The sequence below is a fragment of the Ammodytes marinus genome, assembly GCF_949987685.1.
Source record: "Ammodytes marinus genome assembly, chromosome: 4".
Classification (NCBI taxonomy): Eukaryota; Metazoa; Chordata; class Actinopteri; order Uranoscopiformes; family Ammodytidae; genus Ammodytes; species Ammodytes marinus.
Genome location: NC_137233.1, coordinates 2,217,788 through 2,241,276, shown reverse-complemented (window position 1 = coordinate 2,241,276; position 23,489 = coordinate 2,217,788). Strand labels below are relative to the sequence as shown.

General features: G+C 38.1%; 2 protein-coding genes across 3 annotated transcripts in view; one reads left to right on the top strand and one right to left on the bottom strand.

Annotated features, from left to right (window-relative positions):
• cox6c (cytochrome c oxidase subunit 6C) overlaps positions 1–23,036 on the bottom strand; it is a 104,754-nt gene extending 81,718 nt beyond the window's left edge. The window contains exon 1 of the mRNA XM_080026750.1: positions 23,033–23,036. The gene's annotated coding sequence lies outside the window, so the exon portion shown is untranslated. The remainder of the gene's footprint in view (positions 1–23,032) is intronic.
• Positions 473–6,032, top strand: LOC307248992 (uncharacterized protein). 2 transcript variants are annotated; one of them, XM_080025571.1, is made up of 7 exons: positions 473–551; positions 816–1,121; positions 2,654–2,977; positions 3,563–3,601; positions 3,751–3,828; positions 4,344–4,396; positions 5,057–6,032. In XM_080025571.1, the coding sequence occupies exons 1-7, from the start codon at positions 506–508 to the stop codon at positions 5,324–5,326; spliced, it is 1,116 nt and encodes a 371-aa protein (XP_079881697.1). In that variant the 5' UTR covers positions 473–505; the 3' UTR covers positions 5,327–6,032. The 2 variants fall into 2 exon arrangements, with proteins under 2 accessions (XP_079881697.1, XP_079881698.1); XM_080025572.1 differs by lacking the exon at positions 3,563–3,601.
• Positions 23,037–23,489: the final 453 nt, after the last annotated feature.

Sequence of the window (23,489 nt, the reverse complement as noted above, 5' to 3'; positions counted from 1 at the left end):
TCGACCAACATGCAAGGCTGGGCAGAGAATGAGTAGGCAGTGGCTTGGGAACATGTAGGTGAGCAGGGTAACATTTTGAACTTATATATATCATCAAGAATCTTTTAATGTTGAGATAAAGGCTGTTAAAGATGGTTTTATAGGAGAAATATACAGATGCAACATACAAGGTTTAGTCAAATAAACACCTAAATGTAAATGTTGGACCTTTTGATTTATACTAGTATGAAAGAAGACATATTGTGGTTACTGTATATCAGCTGTTTTCTATTGACATTTTTCTTTCTCTATTTCTTATTTCCTCTTAACTTTCAAAGGCAAACACAAGATACAATGAGGAAGTAGTTGTGATGACAAAAAATTTCAAATATAGCAATAGAGGAAGTATGGACAGGAAAGCGTGGGTGAGACGGGTTTTTTGAAGAAGAGGAAGAACAACATTCGACAGACTTCACAACGTCTGAAACCTACAAACCGATCAGATAAACAGCTGGAGTCTAAAATTATGAAGACCTTTTTTCTCCCACTCATCCTCTCACTGATGACGACAGGTAAAAACCATCTGATTACTGATATTACAGACCAATGAATGTTACAAATATGCCTGTAAAAAAAACTGTTTCAAACATATTCTTTGTTCTAGTTTGAGCTAATCAGTTTATTGTAATACAATGTACATTAAATGTATTATATGTTTGAACATCAATAAACATTACCCAAAGTTAAAATCAAACCGATTAATCCTGCAAGTGTGTGTCGGATAGAGATCATATTCAGAATCAAACTTGAAATTAACTTTTCTCTTTGATCTTCAGGCTGTGAGGCATCATCTGACGTGAAGGGATGTGTAGAAGGATGGGTTGAATTCACCTGCAAATATCCAGAAACAAACAGAAAGTACAATGTTCTCAAAGTTAGTCCCACAGAAACGACAACTTTGCGAAGAAAGAAGGATGATGAGATGATAGACAAAGGCAGAGTTTCCCTGTACCATAATATAGGAAGGGGAAAACTTAAGGTGGCAATCAGAAAACTGCAGCATGCAGACTTTGGGGATGACAAGTGTGAATTCTACCAAGGACACAAATTATCGAAGGAAGATGAAGTGGAATTAATATTTGGTAAGACATGCTGCATCTTTTCTATCACTGCTTCTCATTTCCTCTGTTCAGTTTTGTAGTTGAGTCCCGATTGTCAGAGTCACCAAGGGAGAGTCGGATCCTAGTCTAGTAATGAGTCCAAGTGTTCATGCTTTAGTCTGAGTGGATTTATTTGTTTAAATGTAGCTGTTGGTTAGATTCTTATTGATCTATATGTATTGTTTTTGTCTACATTGTTTTTTATCCTTGTCACATTGTATGCATTGCTTTTATTCTGTCTATATTGTAAACATGTTATGGGTACTTTATTGCGGTAAATTTCACTCTGGCCCAGTGCACAAAACTTGCTCGATTCCAAGTCAAGTCCAAGTCCTTGTCGGTGAATCCGACTCAAGCTGAACCCAGGATTAGCATGTTACATCCCTGCCTTTGATAAAGAACTTTCTAACCTGATGGATGAGAGGGTCGTATCAATGCTACTATGAGTTGCAGAGAGTAAAACTTTTACCGTTGTTTGTGAGTTTGCGCCTAACAACAGTTCCGGGTATTCAGCCTTCTTGGCAAAGGTGGGACGGGTGCTTGAGAAAGCCCTACTCACTGAGTTGATATTCATAGAAGACTTAAATGCTCATGTTGGCAATAACGAGGAAATCTGGGAGGCCTGATTGGGATCCTGTGCTCATGGATTGTCCCTGTTCATACACGAGGTTGCTCATAAGTGCACAACTGGACTAAAGGTCAATGATCGACTTTGTAGTCATGTCAGCTGTCCTGTGGCTGTATGTTACTGACACTCGGGTGAAGAAAGTGGCTGAGCTGAGAAGCCCAAACATGTTGTGAAGGTTGGCACGACAGGGTAGAGGGGATTGGGAGAGTACCAAGGTCTTTGTTCCCACCCTTGAGCAATGGGAAGTGACCGAAAGAATGAGCTTGCGGGTACATGCAGTGTAGTAGTGTGGCCTAGAGGAAGAGGGGCCGACCAGTAACATTGAGGTTCCTGGTTGGATCCCCGGCACCGGACAGCAGGGTGTTAGTAGTAAGACTAAATGTATCATCAACAAAGAAAACCAAGTTAGAGAATTTGGAAATCAATTTGCCATGAAGTAGTCTTGCCGAGTAGCCTGGTGCTACCAGACCATTGTACTTAATTTCATTTGTACAGAAGGTCTGGAAGTGCTGTAATTGGCAAACGTTCACTCACTTGGAGGCGGGTGTCTGTTAAAGTTTAAAACTATTGGATCTGCCCAGTGCCACTCTGGATTAGCCAACCAATCGCATAACGTTTGGTCGTCACGTGTGTCATGAGCCGGCTTCTGGCAACTGAAACTGGAGCGCGACTTCGACGTCATCTTCTCAGCCACTCGCTCTGTTCGCTGATTGGACACACAGAAATTTGTTCGAGCAGAATCCCACTAATACGCCCCGTCACCAGACTGACTACTGAAGGGAAAATGAAATTTGGCCGGAAGTAGGTAGGCGGGCGCAGCCAGGCTACTTGGCGAGTAGATATCGTGGATAAATTAAACATTTCTAACCTTTCTTTTCATTTGCAGACGACGATGGCTGCAGAAAACCCTTCAGTCAAACTGCCTACAGAACGGCTAAAACCACCATTAACTGTGATTTCACAGGAACCAATTACATATCTAATGTCAATTTCTTCTGCAAAGACAATGGCCTGATCTGTGAGGATATTTTCTCAACATCATCTTCAGTGAAGTCAAATGGGGCGTTCACTCTCACAGACACAGACACTGGCTTCAATGTGTCCATCAGTAAAGTGTCTTCACAAGATGCCGGTGTCTACTGGTGCGGAATTGAGTCAAATACAGGAAGTTACCGAACTGCAGTCAGTAGAATTCAACTGGAGGTTCAAGGTGAGAAAAATACATCTAACACTTTTAATGCAAGGTAAAGGTCTGCGCAGGCCTGTTTTATTCAACCCGCACACACCCGCTCACGCTACTTGTGTGTCTGCAACTGCCCGCTTCCGTAAGGTTCTGTGAGAAGAACGCACTTCTGTTTTCTGATCAGAAAGAGGATGTTACATGATTACACAAACACAGTTTGGTTGGTTGTTTGGAGTTTACAGAAGTTTACACATGAATTAAGACTAACTTGGAGTTTGGCAGGTTAAATTAGTCTGTTGTAAGACGCAAGAAGTATGGTGAGATTTGAAAAAGCTGTATTAGCAAATACAAAACAATTCTGCTTCCACTTTTTAAAATGTTAACAAGTATCAACATAAAAGCTACAAGAGCTTGTGATCACTGATCAATTTGACTTGACAACTAGATAGATAGATATATAGATAGATAGATAGATAGATAGATGGATAGATCTGCCAAATTGTCTGTTATTTTCTGTACTATATATGTGTGTGTGTGTGTGTGTGTGTGTGTGTGTGTGTGTGTGTGCGTGTGTGTGCGTGTGTGTGTGTGTGTAATCTGTTGTATTTTCAGTGCCTCCAAATACATCAACACCAGTTGCAACAGCAAATGGTGAGAAAAAGACACTTCTGTTTTTTCGAACCCCTACTGTAGCAGAAGCAAGAGAATGACGTTGAAATGATTAAAAACACATTTAGATTGGGATGAGTTTTGTGTGTTAATGTTGGTTTAAATAAAGTTTTTCTTCCCTCTGCTTACAGGTGCCTCTGTCATCATTCCTGTGGTCGTCTGTGCAGTTGTTCTGGTGCTTGTGCTCATTCTGGTTCTCCTCTACAAACGTAAAATATTTCTCTAACAATTTGCACAATATTAAATAAATACACATATCAATACATGTACAAGCTTTTACATTTAAAAAGTAGTATAGGTTGGCCAATAGTGTTTACATAGATGAATTGATGAATTATTGAGTAATAAAAAAAAGAAAAGTTCAATTATATTTATTTTTTAAGTATTTAAGTTGATATCTGTGTGGCTTTCAGTGTTTGAATCATTTCTATGAAAACACAACGGTCAGGTCATTGAATCATATTAAAGGTGGAGTCAGCGATTCTGGAGAATGCTTGTTGTCCTCCTCCTCATTTTCTGAGCGCTAGCTCTCCGTACTCTGTGTATGCTGAAATAAATCCAGGGTCAATACACAGCCTAGGCTCTGTAAACTGGCTTGTAAACAAAGGCTATTTAAACAAACATACAGTGCGGATAGGTTGTGGACTGGTCAGTTGGTCAGATTTATATTGTGAAATGAATCCTCTTTTCCCTTTTTGACATTTTGACATTTTTTATCTTGCAGGGTTTAAATGCTCAAAAAACGCAGGAAATGGAGACGCACAGAACGCCAAAGAGGTGAATGGACATGAGTGTAAATATTGTGTGTGTAAGTGTGTTTGTGTGTGTGTATGTGTGTGTGTGTATTAATGCTTAGTTGTAATGGTTAGTTAGGCATAAGCTAAGCATACAAATTAGTTAATGCTTAGTTGATGCATATTAAAAGGTGCAGTGTGTAATATGACATCATCAAGAAAGTTCTACAAAGTTCTAGAATGCAACACTCCCTGGGTAACCCCAACCCTTTCGAATAATAACAGAAGCTACAGTGGCCTTCAAGGACAAGAACAATTCTAAATTTTAAACAATGCACCTGATGACATTCCAACTATGACACTTTCAAGATGGCGGCACTAGGCCTTGGTACAAAATATGCAGAAATATGGACATATATGAGACCATTTCTAAGGGGAAAAAAAATTTAAAAAAAATGTTGAGCTATTATGCACTAAATTAAATGTACTTATGGATATTATAATTACTTTCTACAAAATCTGCTAGGAAATAAAACCCCAAATTCTACACACTGCAGGTTTAAACACTTCCTAAGCATTTATTAACGGTTAGTTAATGATGAGTTAATGTTTAGTATGCATTAACTAAGCATAAACTAACAGTTATTTAATGTATTGTTAAGTGTCACCAATCCCCTGTGTGTTTTTCATTCTGCTTTGAAAGGATCGTTTCTATGAGGAGATACAGGAGCGCCCCCAAAAGGCGGATGTAGGAACTGCACTCACTGTTTATGCCACTGCCAACTTCCCCACACACCCTCCGGCCTTGAACCAGCAACCCAACGTCACCTTCCAGAACAGCTCAGACAAAGTTGACGGTGACACATACTCTACTGTGGAGAACGCTGCCCAATGTCCCGCCTACTCAACTGTCAATCTCCCGTCTACTTTGCCCGATGATGCTTTTTATTCTACTCTCAGCCACCCACAGTAGCACTGGGAAAAGTCCTGGCAACTTTTAAGTTCTAGATTTTTAATTTATTTAAGGAGAGACATTGCAACAACATTTTTTTAAAGAATTGTGTCTATGTTGCTTCTATAACTATCTTCTTTTATACTGGTTCCAAAATGTAAATGTAGATGTTTATTTGACTAAATCTTGTCTGTCTTTGTCTGTTACTCTCAACCACCCATTGTAGCATTGGGGAAATTCATGTTGTTTTTTTTCGTTCAGGATTTTATCAAGTTAAGGCGAGACTGCAGGCAAAACTGGAAGCACTGGTCAATTATGCGATGTTTGCCTATTTCACTTCCATAATATGTCTTCTTTCATAATATTGTAAATAAATGTTCCATAATGTACATTTATGTGTTTATTTTTCTAAACCTTGTCTGTTTCTGTCTGTATATTTCTCCTATACAACCATCTTTAACGGCCATTTTTCAATACTCGATACCAACTTCTTAAGCACTTACATCAAAATAACTTTCCAAAATCATTCTTAGCACTATTCTGAATATTATTAAAGAAGGGTTTGGTCATATGATGTTAATTGTCTGATTTGTGATACACTTTGTTCTTAAAAACAATGCTTTTTTAAGACTTGTACATAGTATTTTTTTGATTTATAAAATGAAAAAGACTATCCAAAATATGTTCTGTAAAAACTTTGGCCTTATTAAAAAAGTGTATATGTTGTATACCGTATATGCAATAAAGATTTTAACTGGCTTTATCCGACATCAATTTTTTTTTTATATAAAGACATGCAAAATGTACATGTGTTAAGTTACATATTTCCAAAAGAATGGCCCGGATGCACAACCCGAAAACATAATGAATAAAAATGATTGACTGTGTAACATTTTGACCTTTGACCAAGATCTTGGCTTTGTTAACACTGGCTGAAACATTAGCTCAAGTAACTTCTAATTCTTGTGATTTTTCTAAGGTCTAATGTTATGAGAGAACTTTGATGCTTTTATATAATATCGTTAGCCTCATAGCATAATTGCCTAAATCACATTTACTCTACATCTACTTTACCCTACTCTATAACCCTTAAAATATGACTTAGTCAATTATGCTTTTAGGCTAACGAAAAGTAGAGTAGAGTAGATGTAGAGTGAAAGTAGAGTAGTAATAGAGTAAATATGATTTAGGCAATTATGCTATGAGGCTAAAGATATACAAAAGCTGCAGCGCAACATTAGTGACAGTAGAATAAACGATAGAGGAAGAGGAAAAAAAACAGGCGGGGACATTTAGACAAACTAAAATATCATCCCAGGAAACACACACACACACACACACACACACACACACACACATCAAACAACAAAACCAACTGCAGTTTAACAAGTAGGCTGGAATGTAGAGTAGGCCTAGTTGTAGAGTATGACAGGCTGATGTTATAATCCAGTTGGGTCTTCTCCTGTGTTCTGAGTCGCAGGCTGTTCTCGCTGGCTCTGATTTTCCTATACTTTGACACCCAGTCACTAGCTGGCTCTAAGGGTCCTGTGTTCTGACCCCCAGACTGTGTTCTAATCTAACTGGTTCTATCTTTCATTTGAATCTTATTAAAACCTTTTGAATTATAATATTTTGTATTTGATTTTATTCAGAGTTACTTTCAAGTGTTTAGAAAATTTGCTTTGCTTAATTGACCAAACCCCATCATTATTTTACTAGTCCGACATTAGTTCTGGAATGTGTGGCTAGCTTTCAGGATTCTTACTGTTACAATGTGTTGTTATGGTAGTTTCAAAGTGGATCAGTTTACCCCACAGCTGGGGTAAAGTGAGCCACATGACAACTTTTTTTAAAACAATCATATTTTCACTGCCCTTTGTCTTGAAAAAATTCTGCTAATGCCCATTTCTAGGAAACATCCTGAATTAATGGGAAATGTGTACATTTGAGTGATAAATCATTGTAGCTCCCTTAGAGGGGAGCAAATGTAAAAAGTGGCTCAGATTACCCCGTTCTCCCCTACACACATTTGCTCTTTACATTTTAAGATATTTTCTTTATTAAAAAGTTGCTCCGAGGAACTTTCAGTTTGTGTTCATTCTTGCACCCCCTTTGGACAAAAGCGGTAGTATTTTTACTAAGCCAGGAATTGTTCTTGGGTGAGCGTATCCATGACAAAGGCATTAAGAAAAACTATATACAACTAGCATTATTTGCACTGATGGTCTCGTTTGCTGTTACATGTCATTTATGATCATCAGAGGAAAACTGAGACTGTTTCAGAAACCTTTAAAAGTTCCATGTAGCTACTTTAATGTTATTTTTTCTCCAAAATGTTCATATATGAGAACAAAACGTTGACATCAACACGTTCTAGCTCAATAGGTGAGTAAAGTCTGATGTAACACGAAAAGTTAAATATAATATTACACCTAATTTTATGTGGTTTGGTTTGCAGGAACTTCAATGTGATTCACATCCTGTTGTCTTTATTTGGCTGGTGACGTTGATGATGCAAAGCTCAAAAATGCTCAGACACCTCTCAGACATTGTGGGGGATGTTTCATCACTATTACTATATAAGGCTTTATGGTCAAACACACAGTCATCACCAACGAAGTGTTGTCACTTTCTGTATTTCTTTGTAAAGCTAACAGTTTCTTGTTTAAAAGGAACAACATATCTTACCAACCGCAAACAGACAAGGTTTAGTCAATTATTGTATTAGTGACAACACAGAAAGAGAAATGTAGGGTTAGACAGTGAGACCATAAAACACTCTTTCTGCCTTTTCTCAGGCTAGGATGATCCGATTTCAATTTTTTTTGCACATTTATACTTCATAGGATCTCCGAGTTCAATACACCTTCATATTCCAACCGGTGAAGTAGGCCTTTAACTTTCAAAGCCAAACACAATATATATTGAGGAAGTAGTTGTGATGACGAAATATGAAAAATATAGCAATAGAGGAAGTACAGGAAAGCGTGGGTGAGACGGGTTTTTTGAAGAGGAGGAAGAACAACATCCGACAGACATCACAACGTGTAAAACCTACAAACCGATCAGATAAACAGCTGGAGTCTAAAATTATGAAGACCTTTTTTCTCCCGCTCATCCTCTCACTGATTACAGGTAAAAACCACCTGATTACTGATATTACAGACCAATGAATGTTACAAATATGCCTGTAAAAAAAAGGACAGTTTCAAACATTCTGTGGTCTATTTTGAGCTAATTAGTTTATTGTAATAAAATGTACATTAAATGTATTGTAGCTATGTTTGAATGAAAATAAACCTTATCCTAAATTAAAATCACAATGTTTAAAGTATTAAAAACACTTAAGAATTTAAGTGTGTTTCAAGTAGAGATCATATTCAGACCACAACAGTATTCAGGCGGTTTCAGAATTTAACTCGGAATTAACGTTTCTCTTTGATCTTCAGGCTGTGATGCATCAGATAAAGTGAAGGGATGTGCGGGAGGATGGGTTGAATTCACCTGCAAATATCCAGAAAACGAAAACTATGAAACTATCAATTTAGTTAATCCTGGAGGACAAACCTTTCCAAGCACAACTAAGAATGTGTGGGAAAACCTAGAAAGAGTTTCCCTGTACCATGATGCAAAAAACCGAAAACTCCGGGTGGCCATCAGACAACTGAAAGATGACGACTTTGGGGATTACAAGTGTGAATTCTACGAAACATCCCAATCAGAGGAGGAACATGAAGTGGAATTAAACGTTGGTAAGACATGGGGTTGCTGCGGTGTGGACATTTTCATACCGAGTAATACACGTGCGTCAACACCGGTGTTACCGGTAACACCACCAGACAGGGTCTTAAAAAATAAAAAATAAATAAAAAATATTATTAGGCTTCACCGCAGATTTCAAGAGAAGACGGTCCGTCGGCTCTGTAGGCGCTTACTTTGATCTTAAACATTAGATCGCGCAATTTATTCTTGAACAAAACAAATGCTTAGTGTTTGTAGATCATTTGGTTAAATCATTATGCAATTTGTTCAATATGAGCCACCCGACTTCTTGACTCATACCATCCCATATGAACTTTCTACAGTGTTGTCAATAACTGTTGTCGTGCACTTTGAGGTGTGTCGGTGACGCGACGTCATTTTACCGGGGCTTCAGCTCCAAATGTTTTGAGTGAAGCTACCACGGATAGGCCTATATTTGCGGCGTGATTTCCACTGGGGACTTAACATGTTCTCTCTTCTCCCCCCCCCCCCCCCCCCCCACACCACACTTTACAATTTATAATTTTTTCACCGCAAGCTGTCATCGACACGGAGCAGCAGCACACAGACAGCCTGCCGCTGTGTAGGCGCGGGTGTGTGAGTGTGTGTGTTACCTCCGGTTACCTCCCGTTGCTGAATCTTCAACAGTTTGCAGACTACCTAGTTTAGCCTACGTTTTCAGGTTCCCTAGTATTGGGGTTTCATCAAAAATATTGCCAAATAGGCGCGTTTGCTTTGGGCTTTGAAGCCAAGTCCTCCGCCATCGTCTTATAAACTCTCTACGGGAGACTCCGCTGCTGTGACGCGGCTCTGCTCTGCGCTGCACGGAGCGGAGCAGACACTTTCAGTTTCATTGTTTTCTAAATAGCCTTATTATAACTTAGAATTTAGAGTAGCCTTAGACATACTATTTTTTATTTAGCCGAATGAACTGCCGCCGTCACGCAAAATTGAACCAATTGGCTTTTATGTCTATTTTTTTTTAATAGGCATATGCCTAGTCTAGACTATCCGGTGTTGCTACTACCGCGGCAACCCTAGTAAGACATACTGCATCTTTTTCTATCACTGCTTCTCATGTCCTTTGTTCAGTGTTGTAGTTGAGTCCCGATTGTCAGAGTCAGAGTCACCAAGGGAGAGTCGAGTCCTAGTCTAGTAATGAGTCAAAAAGTTCTTGCTTTAATCTGAGTGGATTTATTTGTTATTTGTTGTATTTTGCGTGAATCCGACTCAAGCTGAACCAAGGATTAGCGTGTTACATCCCTGCCTTTGATAAAGCACTTAATAACTCGATGGATGACAGGGTCGCCTCAATGTAGCTATGAATTGTAGAGGAAAACTTTTACTGTTGCTTGTATGTTTGCGCCTAACAACAGGTCAGGGAAATTTGGAGAAGGTGGGAGGGGTGCTGGAGAACTCATTAACATGTCCTTTCTTTTAATTTGCAGTCGATGATGGCCGCAGAAAACCCTTTATTCAAACCGCCTACAGAACAGCTAAAACCACCATCACATGTGATCTCTCAGGAACCAATCACAGATCTAATGTCATTTTCTTCTGCAAAGAGAACGGTCCAATCTGTGAGGATATTTTATCATCTTCAGTGACCTCAAATGGGACGTTCACTCTCAATGTCACAGACACAGACACAGACACTGGCTTCAATGTGTCCATCAGTAAAGTGTCTTCACAAGATGCTGGTGTCTACTGGTGCGGAATTGAGTCAAATACAAATACAGGACGTTACCGAACTGCAGTCAGTAGAATTCAACTGGAGGTTCAAGGTGAGAAAAACACATCAAACACTTTTAGGTTTGATTAATTCAAAGGTGTTTTTACAATCACTAAAAGTCCATGCTGTTTGTCTGTCTGTTTCTATAGATACTATAACTAACTTCACAAAGTCTCCAACCATTGGACAGAATCTTACATACTGGTGTAAATATCAGGGTGCACCGATAAACAAATTCATCTGTAAGGGAGAAGATCCATCTATATGTCAACGTCTAGTGAACACCAGCATACAGCTTAAAAAGGACAATGGGAGGTTGTCCATGAAAGTTGACTCAGAGAAGAGAAATATCACCATTACAATAAGAGAAGTAACGACAGAAGACTCTGGGATGTACTGGTGTGGAGCAGAAAGCTCTGACCCAACAACGAAAAGCCCCCCATTCTTCCATAGAGTCCTGATTACTGTAGGTAAGTCAGACGGTGAAGTTTACCTTTGACAGGATACACAGACTTTGCTTTCACACCTACCAAACTACCTCTCTCATTAAACAAATTAAACATGTCATTGTTTTTGTGTTTATGATCATTTTATGTGACCATATTTTGATTAGGTCTTTCACCTAGAGTGTGTGTGTGTGTGTGTGTGTGTGTGTGTGTGTGTGTGTGTGTGTGTGTATGTGTGATCTGTTGTATTTTCAGTGCCTCCAACACCTTCTATTTCGTCGACAACTTCACGTCATCCAGTAACAATGAAAGCAACAGCAGCTCCTGAGAATGATGGTGAGAAGAACGCACTTCTGTTTTCTGATCAGAAAGAGGATGTTACATGATTACACAAACTCATTGTGGTTGGTTGTACACATGAATTAAGACTAACTTGGCTGTATTATTCTGTTGTAAGACGCAAGAAGTATGGTGAGATTTTAAAAAGCTGTATCAGCAAATACAAAACAATTCTGCTTCCACTTTTTAAAATGTTAACAAGTATCAACATAAAAGCTACAAGAACTAGTGATTACTGATCAATTTGACTTGACAACTAGATAGATCGATAGTTCTGCCAAATTGTTATTTTACTATATCTGTATGTGTGTGTGTGTGTGTGTGTGCCTCCAACTACATCAACACCTTCTATTTCGTCAACAACTTTACATAATCCGGTTGCAACAGCAGCTCCTGAGAGAAATGTTGAGAAAAACACACTTCTGTTTTTCGAACCCACCGTAGCAGAAGCAAGAGAATGACGTTGAAATGATTAAAAACACATTTTGATTAGGATGAGTTTTGTGTGTTGATGTTGGTTTAAATAGTTATTTTCCCTCTCCTTACAGGTGACTCTGCCTTCATTCCTGTGGTCGTCACTGCAGTTGTTCTGGTGCTTGTGCTCATTCTGGTTCTCCTCTACAAACGTAAAATATTTCTCTAACAATTTGCACAATATTAAATAAATACACATATCAATACACGTCCAAGCTTTTACATTTAAAAAGTAGTATGGGTTGGCCAATAGTGTTTACATAGATGAATTGAGTAATTAATGAGTAATTTAAAAAAAAAAAATTCAATAACACTTGTTTTTTAAGTCTGGGAATTGATATCTGTGTGGTTTTCAGTGTTTGAATAATTTCTAGGGATACACAATGGTCAGGTCATTGAATCATATTAAAAGTGGAGTCAGCGATTCTGGAGAAGGCTTGTTGTCAAAATCAGTGAAAATCTCCTCATTATCTACGCTCTAGCTCTCCGTACTGTGTGTTGTTTTTTCTTACAGGATTTAAATGTTCAAAAAACACAGGAAATGGAGCCGCAAAGAACGCCAAAGAGGTGAGTGGACATGAGTGTGTGTGTGTGTGTGTGTGTGTGTGTGTGTGTGTGTGTGTGTGTGTGTATTAATGCTTAGTTTTAATGGTTAGTTAGGCATAAGCTAAGCATACAAATGAGTTAATGCTTAGTTGATGCGTATTAAGCACTTTCTAAGCATTTATTAATGGTTAGTTAATAAGTTAATGTTTAGTATGCATTAACTAAGCATAAACTAACAGTTATTTAATGTATTGTTAAGTGTCACCAATCCCCTGTGTGTTTTGCATTCTGCTTTGAAAGGATCGTTTCTATGAGGAGATACAGGAGCGCCCCCAAAAGGCGGAAGTGGGAACTGCACTCACTGTTTATGCCACTGCCAACTTCCCCACACACCCTCCGGCCTTGAACCAGCAACCCAACGTCACCTTCCAGAACAGCTCCGACAGAGTTGACGGTGAGACATATTCTACTGTGGAGAACGCTGCCCAATGTCCCGCCTACTCAACTGTCAATCTCCCGTCTACTTTGCCCGAAGATGCTTTTTATTCTACTCTCAGTCATCCACAGTAGCACTGGCAATTTTTTTGTTCGGGATTTAGTTTAATTTAGCCAAAGACATTGCAGGCAAAAACATTGTTTTTTTGGAGCACTGGTCAACTTTGAGAATTTTGTCGATTTTGCTTCCATAATATGTCTTATTTTATACTTTTGTAAATAAATGTTCCATAATGTACATTTAGGTGTTTATTTGAGTAAATCTTGTCTGTTTGTGTCTGTATATTTCTCCTATACAACCATCTTTAACGGCCATTTTTCAATACTCGATACCAACTTCTTAAGCACTTACATCAAAATAACTTTCCAAAATCATTCTTAGCACTATTCTGAATATTATTAAAGAAGGGTTTGGTCATATGATGTTAATTGTCTGATTTGTGATACACTTTGTTCTTAAAAACAATGCTTTTTTAAGACTTGTACATAGTATTTTTTTGATTTATAAAATGAAAAAGACTATCCAAAATATGTTCTGTAAAAACTTTGGCCTTATTAAAAAAGTGTATATGTTGTATACCGTATATGCAATAAAGATTTTAACTGGCTTTATCCAACATCAATTTTTTTTTTATATAAAGACATGCAAAATGTACATGTGTTAAGTTACATATTTCCAAAAGAATGGCCCGGATGCACAACCCGAAAACATAATGAATAAAAATGATTGACTGTGTAACATTTTGACCTTTGACCAAGATCTTGGCTTTGTTAACACTGGCTGAAACATTAGCTCAAGTAACTTCTAATTCTTGAGATTTTTCTAAGGTCTAATGTTATGAGAGAACTTTTATGCTTTTATATAATATCGTTAGCCTCATAGCATAATTGCCTAAATCATATTTACTCTACATCTACTTTACCCTACTCGATAACCCTTAAACTTTAAAGTATGACTTTTATAGGCAATTATGCTATTAGGTTAACGAAAAGTAGATGTAGAGTAGAGTAGATATAGAATAGAGTAGATGTAGAGTAAAAGTAGAGTAGAGTACATATGATTCAGGCAATTATGCTATGAGGCTAACGATATACAAAGCCGCAGCGCAACAGTGGTGACAGTAGAATAAACGATAGAGGAAGAGGAAAAGAAAGCAGGCGGGGACATTTAGACGACCTAAAATATCATCCCAGGAAACACACACAAACACACACACACACACACACACACACACACACACACACACACACACACACACACACACACACGTCAGCCAACAAAACCAACTGCAGTTTAACAAGTGAAGATTTCAGCACCGACTTCTACAACATGAAGATGACACTTCTACTGCTCCTCTCACTCACAATGATGACAGGTAAAACCATTCATAATAATAATAATACTAATATATAGGCTATATATTTGTAATTATTTGTATAACACCTTTGAAAACAGTGCTGTATTTACGAAACTACAAGAAATTTGAGTAGAAAAGTTATTATAACCAGGAGAAAGTGTGTAAATAGTGAATGAATGTAATGTTTTTAATACATTTCTTGCAGCTTTACATAGATTTTGTGTATACTTACAAAATCTACAACTAACAAAGTTAAGCTACAACTAAATTCTAATGTAAAAAGTAATTCTGATAAAAGTGAGTGAGTTTGTAACTGAGATTTAAAGTGAGTTAGGGAGTTTCATGACCTAATTTGCCTCTCTAGACACTAATTTTAGAGATTTGTTGAAGAACTTTTACAACACCAACCTAAAGAGTTGCCCAGTTTCTGTGCTACATACTGCATTGTGGTTTTCTTGAGCTACATTTCCTGTTAACACGAGGTCACACAGAAGCAACCCTAAGCAATAATAAAAAAAAAAAGATTGTTGTTGCTTTTCACAATGGGAAATTCATCTAACACAACAGTATTATAACCTACAGATGATAAATGATAAAAACAGTTTGCTGGACAGGTAGAGTTTGAAATTGCACGTTACAATGAAGTTGTCAGAGCTCAGATATGGAATTATGATACAACCTATACATCCGATTATTGGATACTTTGAATTTTTTACAATTAAAACATATAAAAACACTGATTACTAATATTGAACATTTGAGACTGAATTAAGACTAACTTATAGTGGTGTTAAATATTTCAAGTTGAGTTGAAAAGCAGAATTGAAAGTGACTTACAGTAAAAGGTGCCAGACAGCTGCAGAAACCAAACTCATGGGAAGTATTTGAGTTTCCTTCACTGGGACAGAAATATCCTCAATTGGACAAAATGTTTTCTTTGTGTGTAAAATATTTGCATTAGATAATCAATGAAGTTTATACATGTGAATAAAAAAAAATGCATTTGTTTGTGTGTGGGGTTGTATCATATATGCTACCACTTTCTTCTTTGTTGTATGAAAATCGGTGGTTCAATCCCCCGTCTCCCCGCTACATGTCCAAGTGTCCCTGGGCAAAGAGACACTGAACCCTAAATGTCTCCTGATAGTTAGCTTGCACCCTGCGTGGTAGCTGCTGCTGCTGCTATCGGTGTATGAATGTGTGCGTGAATGGGTGAATGTGTACAAAACAATGTTAAGTGATTTGAGTCTGTGAAAAACCACAGAAAAACGCTATTATAAGTGGAGTCCATTAAGCATGTAACCTTTGTCTTTGTCTGATTTTCAGGATGCGTGGCTTCGTCTGACGAGAGGGAATGCCGAGAAGGATGGGTCAATTTAATCTGCAATTATCCAAAAACAAAATATGAAAGTATTAATGTAATTGGGCCCGAAAAAACATCCATTCAAAGTACCAAGAAGAATGTGTGGGAAGACAAAGGTGGAGTTTCCCTCTACCATGACACAAAAAATAAAAAACTGAAGGTTGCGTTCGATCAACAGAAACATAAAGATTTTGGGAAGTACAAGTGTACATTTCACAAAGAATCGAAACCTAGAAACTCTAACACTGAAGGACAAGAATTGTTTTTTGGTAAGAGACATTCGCATTTTTATGATATATACTCCAATGGTTTACTGTTCTTAATACAATGTGTTGTATTTATGTAACTTTTAAAGCTATAGTGCGTACCTTTTTTTATATAAATGAATGTTGGTTACATTCAAGCCGTCGCCAAATGAGTTGACACAAAGTTAAGCCTATCAGCTCCACAAAACTCTCTCTGTATTTCTCAGTATGGCAGCGTTTACAAACTGGTGTCACCCCCCAACACTGGAGCAGGAATTTAGAAAAAGCACCAAAGAAATGTTTCAGTTGTTGATTCTACTGCTAAGGGGGAAAAAATGGATATTCACCCAAGGCTTACCTCATGTAGATGCACCTACAGTGTTGTTGTAATTACTCACAATTCCTCATGGGGACAACATAAGTCACAAACTATAGCTTTAAATTCTTACTGTATTTAATGTTTTTGTATTTTCTGTGCACCAGTAAAGGTGCCAACACACTGCACTCGCCGCGCCGCGTGATCATATTGGGTCATATTGTGTCCGCCGCCGGCCGCCCGACCAGAGTAGCCTTCTCCTACTCTGGGGATATGCTGGCGCTGGTGCTAACCGGTGCTGAGAGCACCAGTCTGCTGTGCTGATGGTGCTTTACCCAAGCTAACCGGTGCTAACTTGGTTCATAAAGCAAAACTGATAGCTGTACACAGCAGGCAACAGACACAGAGGCTATTCACAGAACTTATGGGAGCAAACTATGACTATTATGTTTTCATCCATCTTAATTTCCTCTGTCCGTCGACCCGAAGTGAGTGACGTCGGGGAGGAGCTCAACGCTGATTGGCTATCGCGGCGCGGCCGGCGGCAAAAAGTTCAATATCCTCAACTCCTGCGGTGGCCGCGCCGCCCTAGCCGCGTGAACCGCTCGCCGCCGGCTGCCCATTCGCGCAGCGGCGCGCGAAATACATTGACTTTCTATGTAAACTCGCCGCGCGGCGGTGTGCAGTGTGTTGGCACCTTAACTATGGGTTTTTTAAAGCTACTATAGAAATAGTTAATAAAATTTTGCACACTCTCTCTTTTCTTCATTTGCAGATGAAAATGCCTGCCCGAAACCATTCAGTCAAACTGTGTACAGGACAGCTAGAACCACTATCAGCTGCAACTACCCAGGAGCCAAACTGAGATCCAAAGCCTGGTTCTTCTGCAAAGAGAACGGTGCAATCTGTGAAGATATTTTCTCAACATCATCTATTGTGAAGCCAAATGGGACATTCACTGTCACAGAAACCAACAGTGGTTTCAATGTGTCCATCAGGAATGTGTCTAAACAGCATGCTGGTGTCTACTGGTGTGGATCAAATACAGGAATTTACCGAACTGCAGTCAGAAGAATTAAACTGAAGTTCCAAGGTGAGAAACACACAATGACACTTTAAAGCAACACTATGTAACTTTTCTATCTTTAAAAAAACCCAGTTTCAAAGTCAGTCTAATAGTCCAGTAAGTGTAAACAGGGAGAATGGTGTCTGACCCATTCCCACAGACCGAAATGTTACATATTGTTGCTTTAAGGTTTGCCTGATTCAAGGTGTTTCTTATTGTCAGTCACTGATAGTCAATGCTGTCTGTGTGTGTGTCTGTCTCTGTCTGTGTGTGTGTGTGTCTGTCTGTCTGTCTGTCTGTCTGTCTGTCTGTCTCTCTACAGATTCTATAACAAACTTCACACGGTCTCCAACTGTTGGCCAGAATCTCACATACTGGTGTCGATATGAAGACGCTGCTGTTACGAAGATGAAATTCATCTGTAAAGGAGAAGATCCATCTATATGTCGACCTCTAAGATACGGGAAATTTAGCATGATTGCCGGGAAAATTTCCAGAAATACAGCAAATTTTTCAACGATTACTGAGAAGTTTTCCATGAAAGAGGATGTAGCTAAGCAGAATATCACCATTACAATCAGAGAGGTAACGACAGAAGACTCTGGGACATACTGGTGTGGAGCAGACAGCTCTGACCCAATGAAAGGCCCCCAGTTCTTCCACAGAGTCCAGGTTACTGTAGGTGAGTTGCTAAGGCTTCGGGCTGGTTGTTTTCTGTGTGTAAACTGAGATGTGTTTTTATTATTTTATAAGTTTATATTCCTAACTGACATGCAGATCTATAGTAAAAATGTATCATTGTATGTACAACAAGGCAGGAAGGTGGGGTACAGAGATAATCACGTAGGGCAGGTAAGCGAAAAGTTTCCACTGAAACTGACCCAGATTTAAATTGATCTGTCTAAGGGACAAATAACCCCACAGGTTCCCATCATTTGAAGGTTTTAAATAGTCAAATGTTTTCTGGAACGGAAACGAAACTCTTCCGAAATCACGACTTGCAGCAGAAGAAATGCAACGGTGCACATGTGGATCAGGAGATGTGTTTGTGTTGCACAGCATGAAAACAAACAAAGGAAGTGGTTTAAGAAGAGTGTGTGGTTAAGTCAAAAAGGGTTAGCCTCATTCGACTCAACCCTTTTCCACCCAGTAAAACTTGCATTTTGTTATCTTGCAATATAGGCCTACTGTATGTGAAGTAAACATATTTGAATTCTTAACTTAATCCTTGTTGCCAATTATTCTTAATGTAAAGAATGGCCAGGGTTGTACCGTACGTCTGTCTGGGGTCATTCTTGTGAGCGCAATGTCTCATGAACGCTTTGAGGAATTATTCTCAACAAATGTCTTTACAAAATAGATTTTCTTCATTTGCTATGTTTCTGCACAACTTTATTTCTAATTATGTATCCTTTGGGATATTGTTAATTTATAAATTAAATTAACTAAAATTCACTTTTTTTTTCCAGTTTCACCTACACCCTCTCCTGTTACAACTCAGGCACCTTTGGAGAGTCGTGGTAAGAAAGAAAATGTTATATCTTAAACTTTCTTCCGCATAGTAGCAATATTTTATATGTTAAATTATTACAATTCCTTTTCAAATTCATGCTTTCTTGCAGGTGGCTTTTGGATCGTCGTTGCTGTGATTGTCTGTGTAGCTGTGCCGCTGCTGATACTCTTCATACTGATTTTGATCCTCATCTACAAACGTAAATTAAACCTCACAGTACTCACGTTTTCTCTGTATGAGGGATTGAACTTTACATTTTGTTGGTTTATTTCCAGGAAATTCAAGAATTATTTTGGTCTAACTTTAGATTTTTCACAAGAATGAAGAGTATGGTTAGTGCAGAAAAAGTAAGATACTGGTAGCTCAAATCAAACAATCTGATTGGTTCGTAACTGTGATATAATGGGCGTATACAACTGTTGTGATGTCCAATCAGTTTGCAGCTTTGAGCTTGCAGAGTTTCGTATCATGAGGTTGAGAGGGGAAATATGAATTAATGTGATGAAGTTGAACTAATGCATTTTATTTTATTTTGCTTATTTGTTGTTCGATCTTTTCTTTTCTTTTCTTTTCTATCAGGATTTTCGTCTTCAAAAAATACAAGTGACAGAGCAGCAGCACAGTACACCACAGAGGTTAGTGCAAACGTGTAGTTGGTACTCACTGGGAATATTCAGAAATATTAATGTTCTGAGCATTGGGAGACTAATTTGGGAGAAATGTTGCCAGTAGTCTATAGAATAAAACAAACAAAACACTAGGGTGGATTTCATTTAGAGTTGTATTATTGATAGATTTTTATCTTAAAGCTTCTTTTTTTTATATAATTTTCCAATATTTAATTACTTATTTTTATTCTTTTTCAGGAAAGATTTTTTTCCTAGACCATTGTTTTATTTGATAGTTTTTTTATTTAATTAATTCAATTTTTTTTAATTATTAGTATTCCTTATTATTGTAATTATAATTTTTATTAATTTATTTTTGAAGAAGAATATTTTGGGGGGTTTATTCAAACTTAAATTTTTTTAAATTTTCCCTGAAGGAATTTGTCTATGAGGATATAAAGGAGCGCCGATCAGGAAAAGCAGTGAACACCATTTACGCCACAGTCGACGTTCCCAAAAGCCCGTCGGACCCTCAAGTGCTTTACTCCACCGTCAATTTTAAAATAATCTCAGACAAAGCTGGTGCTAGTGAGGCGACCCCACACATACGGAGCTCTTCTTCCGCATGTGAATATTCTACGGTTAAGTTTAGTCAAATTCCAGATTCCTCTACTGTGGATGGACCGCTGTATGCAACCGTCAACAAGGCAAAGAAATGAAAATGTGTATTGAAAATGAGACTGTTGTAATTAGTATTTTTTTATAGTTATCTCTTCCTTTTTCCATCGAATTTTATCTCTGGATGTGTGTTTGCTAATTGATAGTTAGCCCTGAATTTTGATGTATGTCATGTATTTTTTCTATTCTGTTGTTTGTTTTTGTGTTGTTGGAATATATATATATATTTTTTTTTTTTATGTAAATAAATTACATTATGAATGTGGTGTATAAATATTGTATGTCACTGTTGCCTGTGCTTATGTTATCATAGTGCTGTTTTCTTGGCCGGGTCATTGAAAATACATTTTTAAGATTTTAATCTCAATGAATTTTAGCTGGTTAAAGTAGCTACGAGTTACTTTTTTTCACAATATATTTATTTATTATCGGCACCATTTTGTTTTAATATTTCTGAAAGAGTCTAATTTTTCCTCTGATGATCATACATGGTGCAGACACTTCTACAGTCGAAGGACCGCTCTATGCAACAGTCATTTAGGTCAAGAAATAAGAATGTGTATTAAGAATGAGAAAGACAATGTTGTAATTTATATAATAATAACTTTTTTAATTTAGTTGTATCTCTGGATGTGTGATTGCTAAATGATGGTTAGCCCTGAATTGTGAGGTAGGCCTATGTCGAGTATTATTTTTTATGTAGTTTGTTTTAGTGTTGTTGGAACCAGATTTTTTTTTTAAATAAAATAAATGACTTGAATGTAGTGTATGAATATTGTATTTCACTGTGTTGATGTCATCTTAGTGCTATTTTCTTGGCTGAGTCATTCTTGGCATATTTGAAGATTGAACTGTAATATCTAAACATTAATAAGCTGGCAGGATCAATAATGACAGAGTGAACATCCCTACCGCCTTACAACAATAAACAAACAAGTCTAAGTTCACAACCGTTTTTACCCCGAAGCGGTAAACAGACGGTAGCCATATTAGCGTAGCTTGCAGAGCTAATGCAAATCTCGGTTAACAACCACAGCCAGCTATCATCCGCTAACAAAAGCATCACGTTATTTGACAGTTAATAAAAGTAATGATTTACCTTGGAGCAGATGTGACCCAAATGTCCAGCTGCCTCTCTATGAACCCTGGGACTCTGCGGTGTGTTTCATTTGGAGTGATGGGTAGAGAAGGATCACAGGACACAGACGTTTGGGATTGTGGAAAGACGGCGACTGGCAAATTATACCCAAAAAGTGGCAATTCTTCCTCATTAGTTGTCCTTGGATTCAGCATGACATTGAGACAAGAGTTATAAAATACTCTTTTCCTGCAGCTCAAATAAATTCACATATAATACAGTCTTGCGTAAGAGTAAAAATGTATAGATATAAACCATAAACTATAGAATTAAATAATTATTCACTTTAGTAAAAATACATTCTTGTGAAAATAAAAAGAAGGACGGGACGAAAATACTTAATTTAGCAGTATAAATCAGCACAGCGCTGTTTTACAATGTATCTCAATGATCGCCATGCTAGCTAACATTACTTGACAAAATGATCATATAAATCGCCAGCACACACATCCCATATCAAATTCAACAGGTAAATTAACATGTTAAGTAACATATGGACTAACCAAACCGACCGGATGGATGGTTTAACACTTAGATTTTTATAAGATTGTGCAAGACATAACACCGCTCACCTTGTATTCAGCATCAAGTAAACAATGACACAAGATGGCGCTCGCACGGGACACACTTAAACTACGTTGGCGCACAAGGGGCATACAATGCAAAACGCGGTGAGACAGCGCCACTCGGTGGTCGGTCTATAGGAAACAACCTTACACAGACAAAGCCGTGCCTGTATATATTGTTTCTTTCTTTATATGTCCATGGGTGATTTCTGAGGAGTTGAACCGAAAAGCATCAAATGAAAAACAAAATGTTGTTCTGAAAATATAAGATAAACATCAAAAGAAAACACAGGCTCCATAATTATTATTTTTTTAGCCTTTTTAAAATATTTAATTAAGCTCATGGTTAGTGGGGACGCCCTTAGCTCAGTTGGTAGGGCGATCACACTATGGAAGGTAGCAGTAACCTTTGACCTCCTACATCTATTCAGTTCATCTTTGAGTCAGAGTGAGAGAGAGAGAGACAGAGAGAGACAGAGAGAGAGAGAGAGAGAGAGAGAGAGATACAGACACAAACCATGGACATATAAAGAAATGGACACCGTATTGAAACATGGCGCCCATTCATTCCTGTGAAAGCGTATGAAAGCTGCTCATTGGCGCAAAGAAGCAACAAGGAAGCGGCCATACTGCTCTCATGTGAGCCAGGCACGCCTTTTCGTATGACGTAGCGGCACCATGGACCTATCATGGAAGAGGGGGCGGCAACCGGGCGGACTGGTAGCGGATGTAGCGGATGTAGAATCATTCTCGTTCTGTAGCATTGTAAGCTAAAGGATTTAGCCTTTAGCGGGCAGTTTCTATAAGTCACTAACCTCCCCCCGCCCCCCCGATGATTCGCTATATGTGATATTTATATTACACTCCGTTTTTGGAAAGTAATATAGTGGTTTTCGGAGACCGGGCCGAAAACCGAAACATTTGTTTCACTACGACTCTGTTCAGCTGCCCACGGCTGCCCACTCCCTCCTCCTCCCTCGAAAACCAACTGAAAGCCGTTAAAAGCCGTTGGGCTAATAAAACGCTTGAGGTGGCGTTTTGAAATGAAAAAACTTCAGTTTTATTAGTAAATGGTCTAAAGATAAGTTTGAGCCTATGATTGATATCCAGAAAAAATTTGCGGAGACACAATCTTGTTCGCCGCTTGTATTGGTGTGGACGGCGGAAATCTGCCTATAGGCTCATGGGAAAATAAGCTCCCATTCACAGCATGCAGTACTAATGGGTTGGCCACTAGTCCATGCTCGCAGCTCGGAAAAGGCAGTGTCCTGGGGCCCTGACACAAACTCACACTGGGATTTTCAAAGTGTTGCTTCCATTTTATTTAAATTAACAAAACAAAACCGATTTCTTACAAGGAAGGAAAAAGAGAAACTGTAAAATCCTTTGAAGTTAAACTGCCACATTTCTATCAGGAAATTCATTGCTAAAAAGTCCAGTTTTTCAAAATAAAAGCTTTTATCATATAAACATTTTCTTGTTAATATGCTAAATTATAAAGCATGGCTGGTTTGCATTCTACAAATGTCATGCAATTGG

Bases quoted from the DNA above. Each gene is read 5' to 3' on its own strand.
- LOC307248992 (XM_080025571.1), top strand. From the start codon at position 506: ATGAAGACCTTTTTTCTCCCACTCATCCTCTCACTGATGACGACAG. The intron at 552-815 runs GTAAAAACCATC...TTTGATCTTCAG, and splicing joins CCTCTCACTGATGACGACAG to GCTGTGAGGCATCATCTGAC. The intron at 1,122-2,653 runs GTAAGACATGCT...TTTCATTTGCAG, and splicing joins TGAAGTGGAATTAATATTTG to ACGACGATGGCTGCAGAAAA.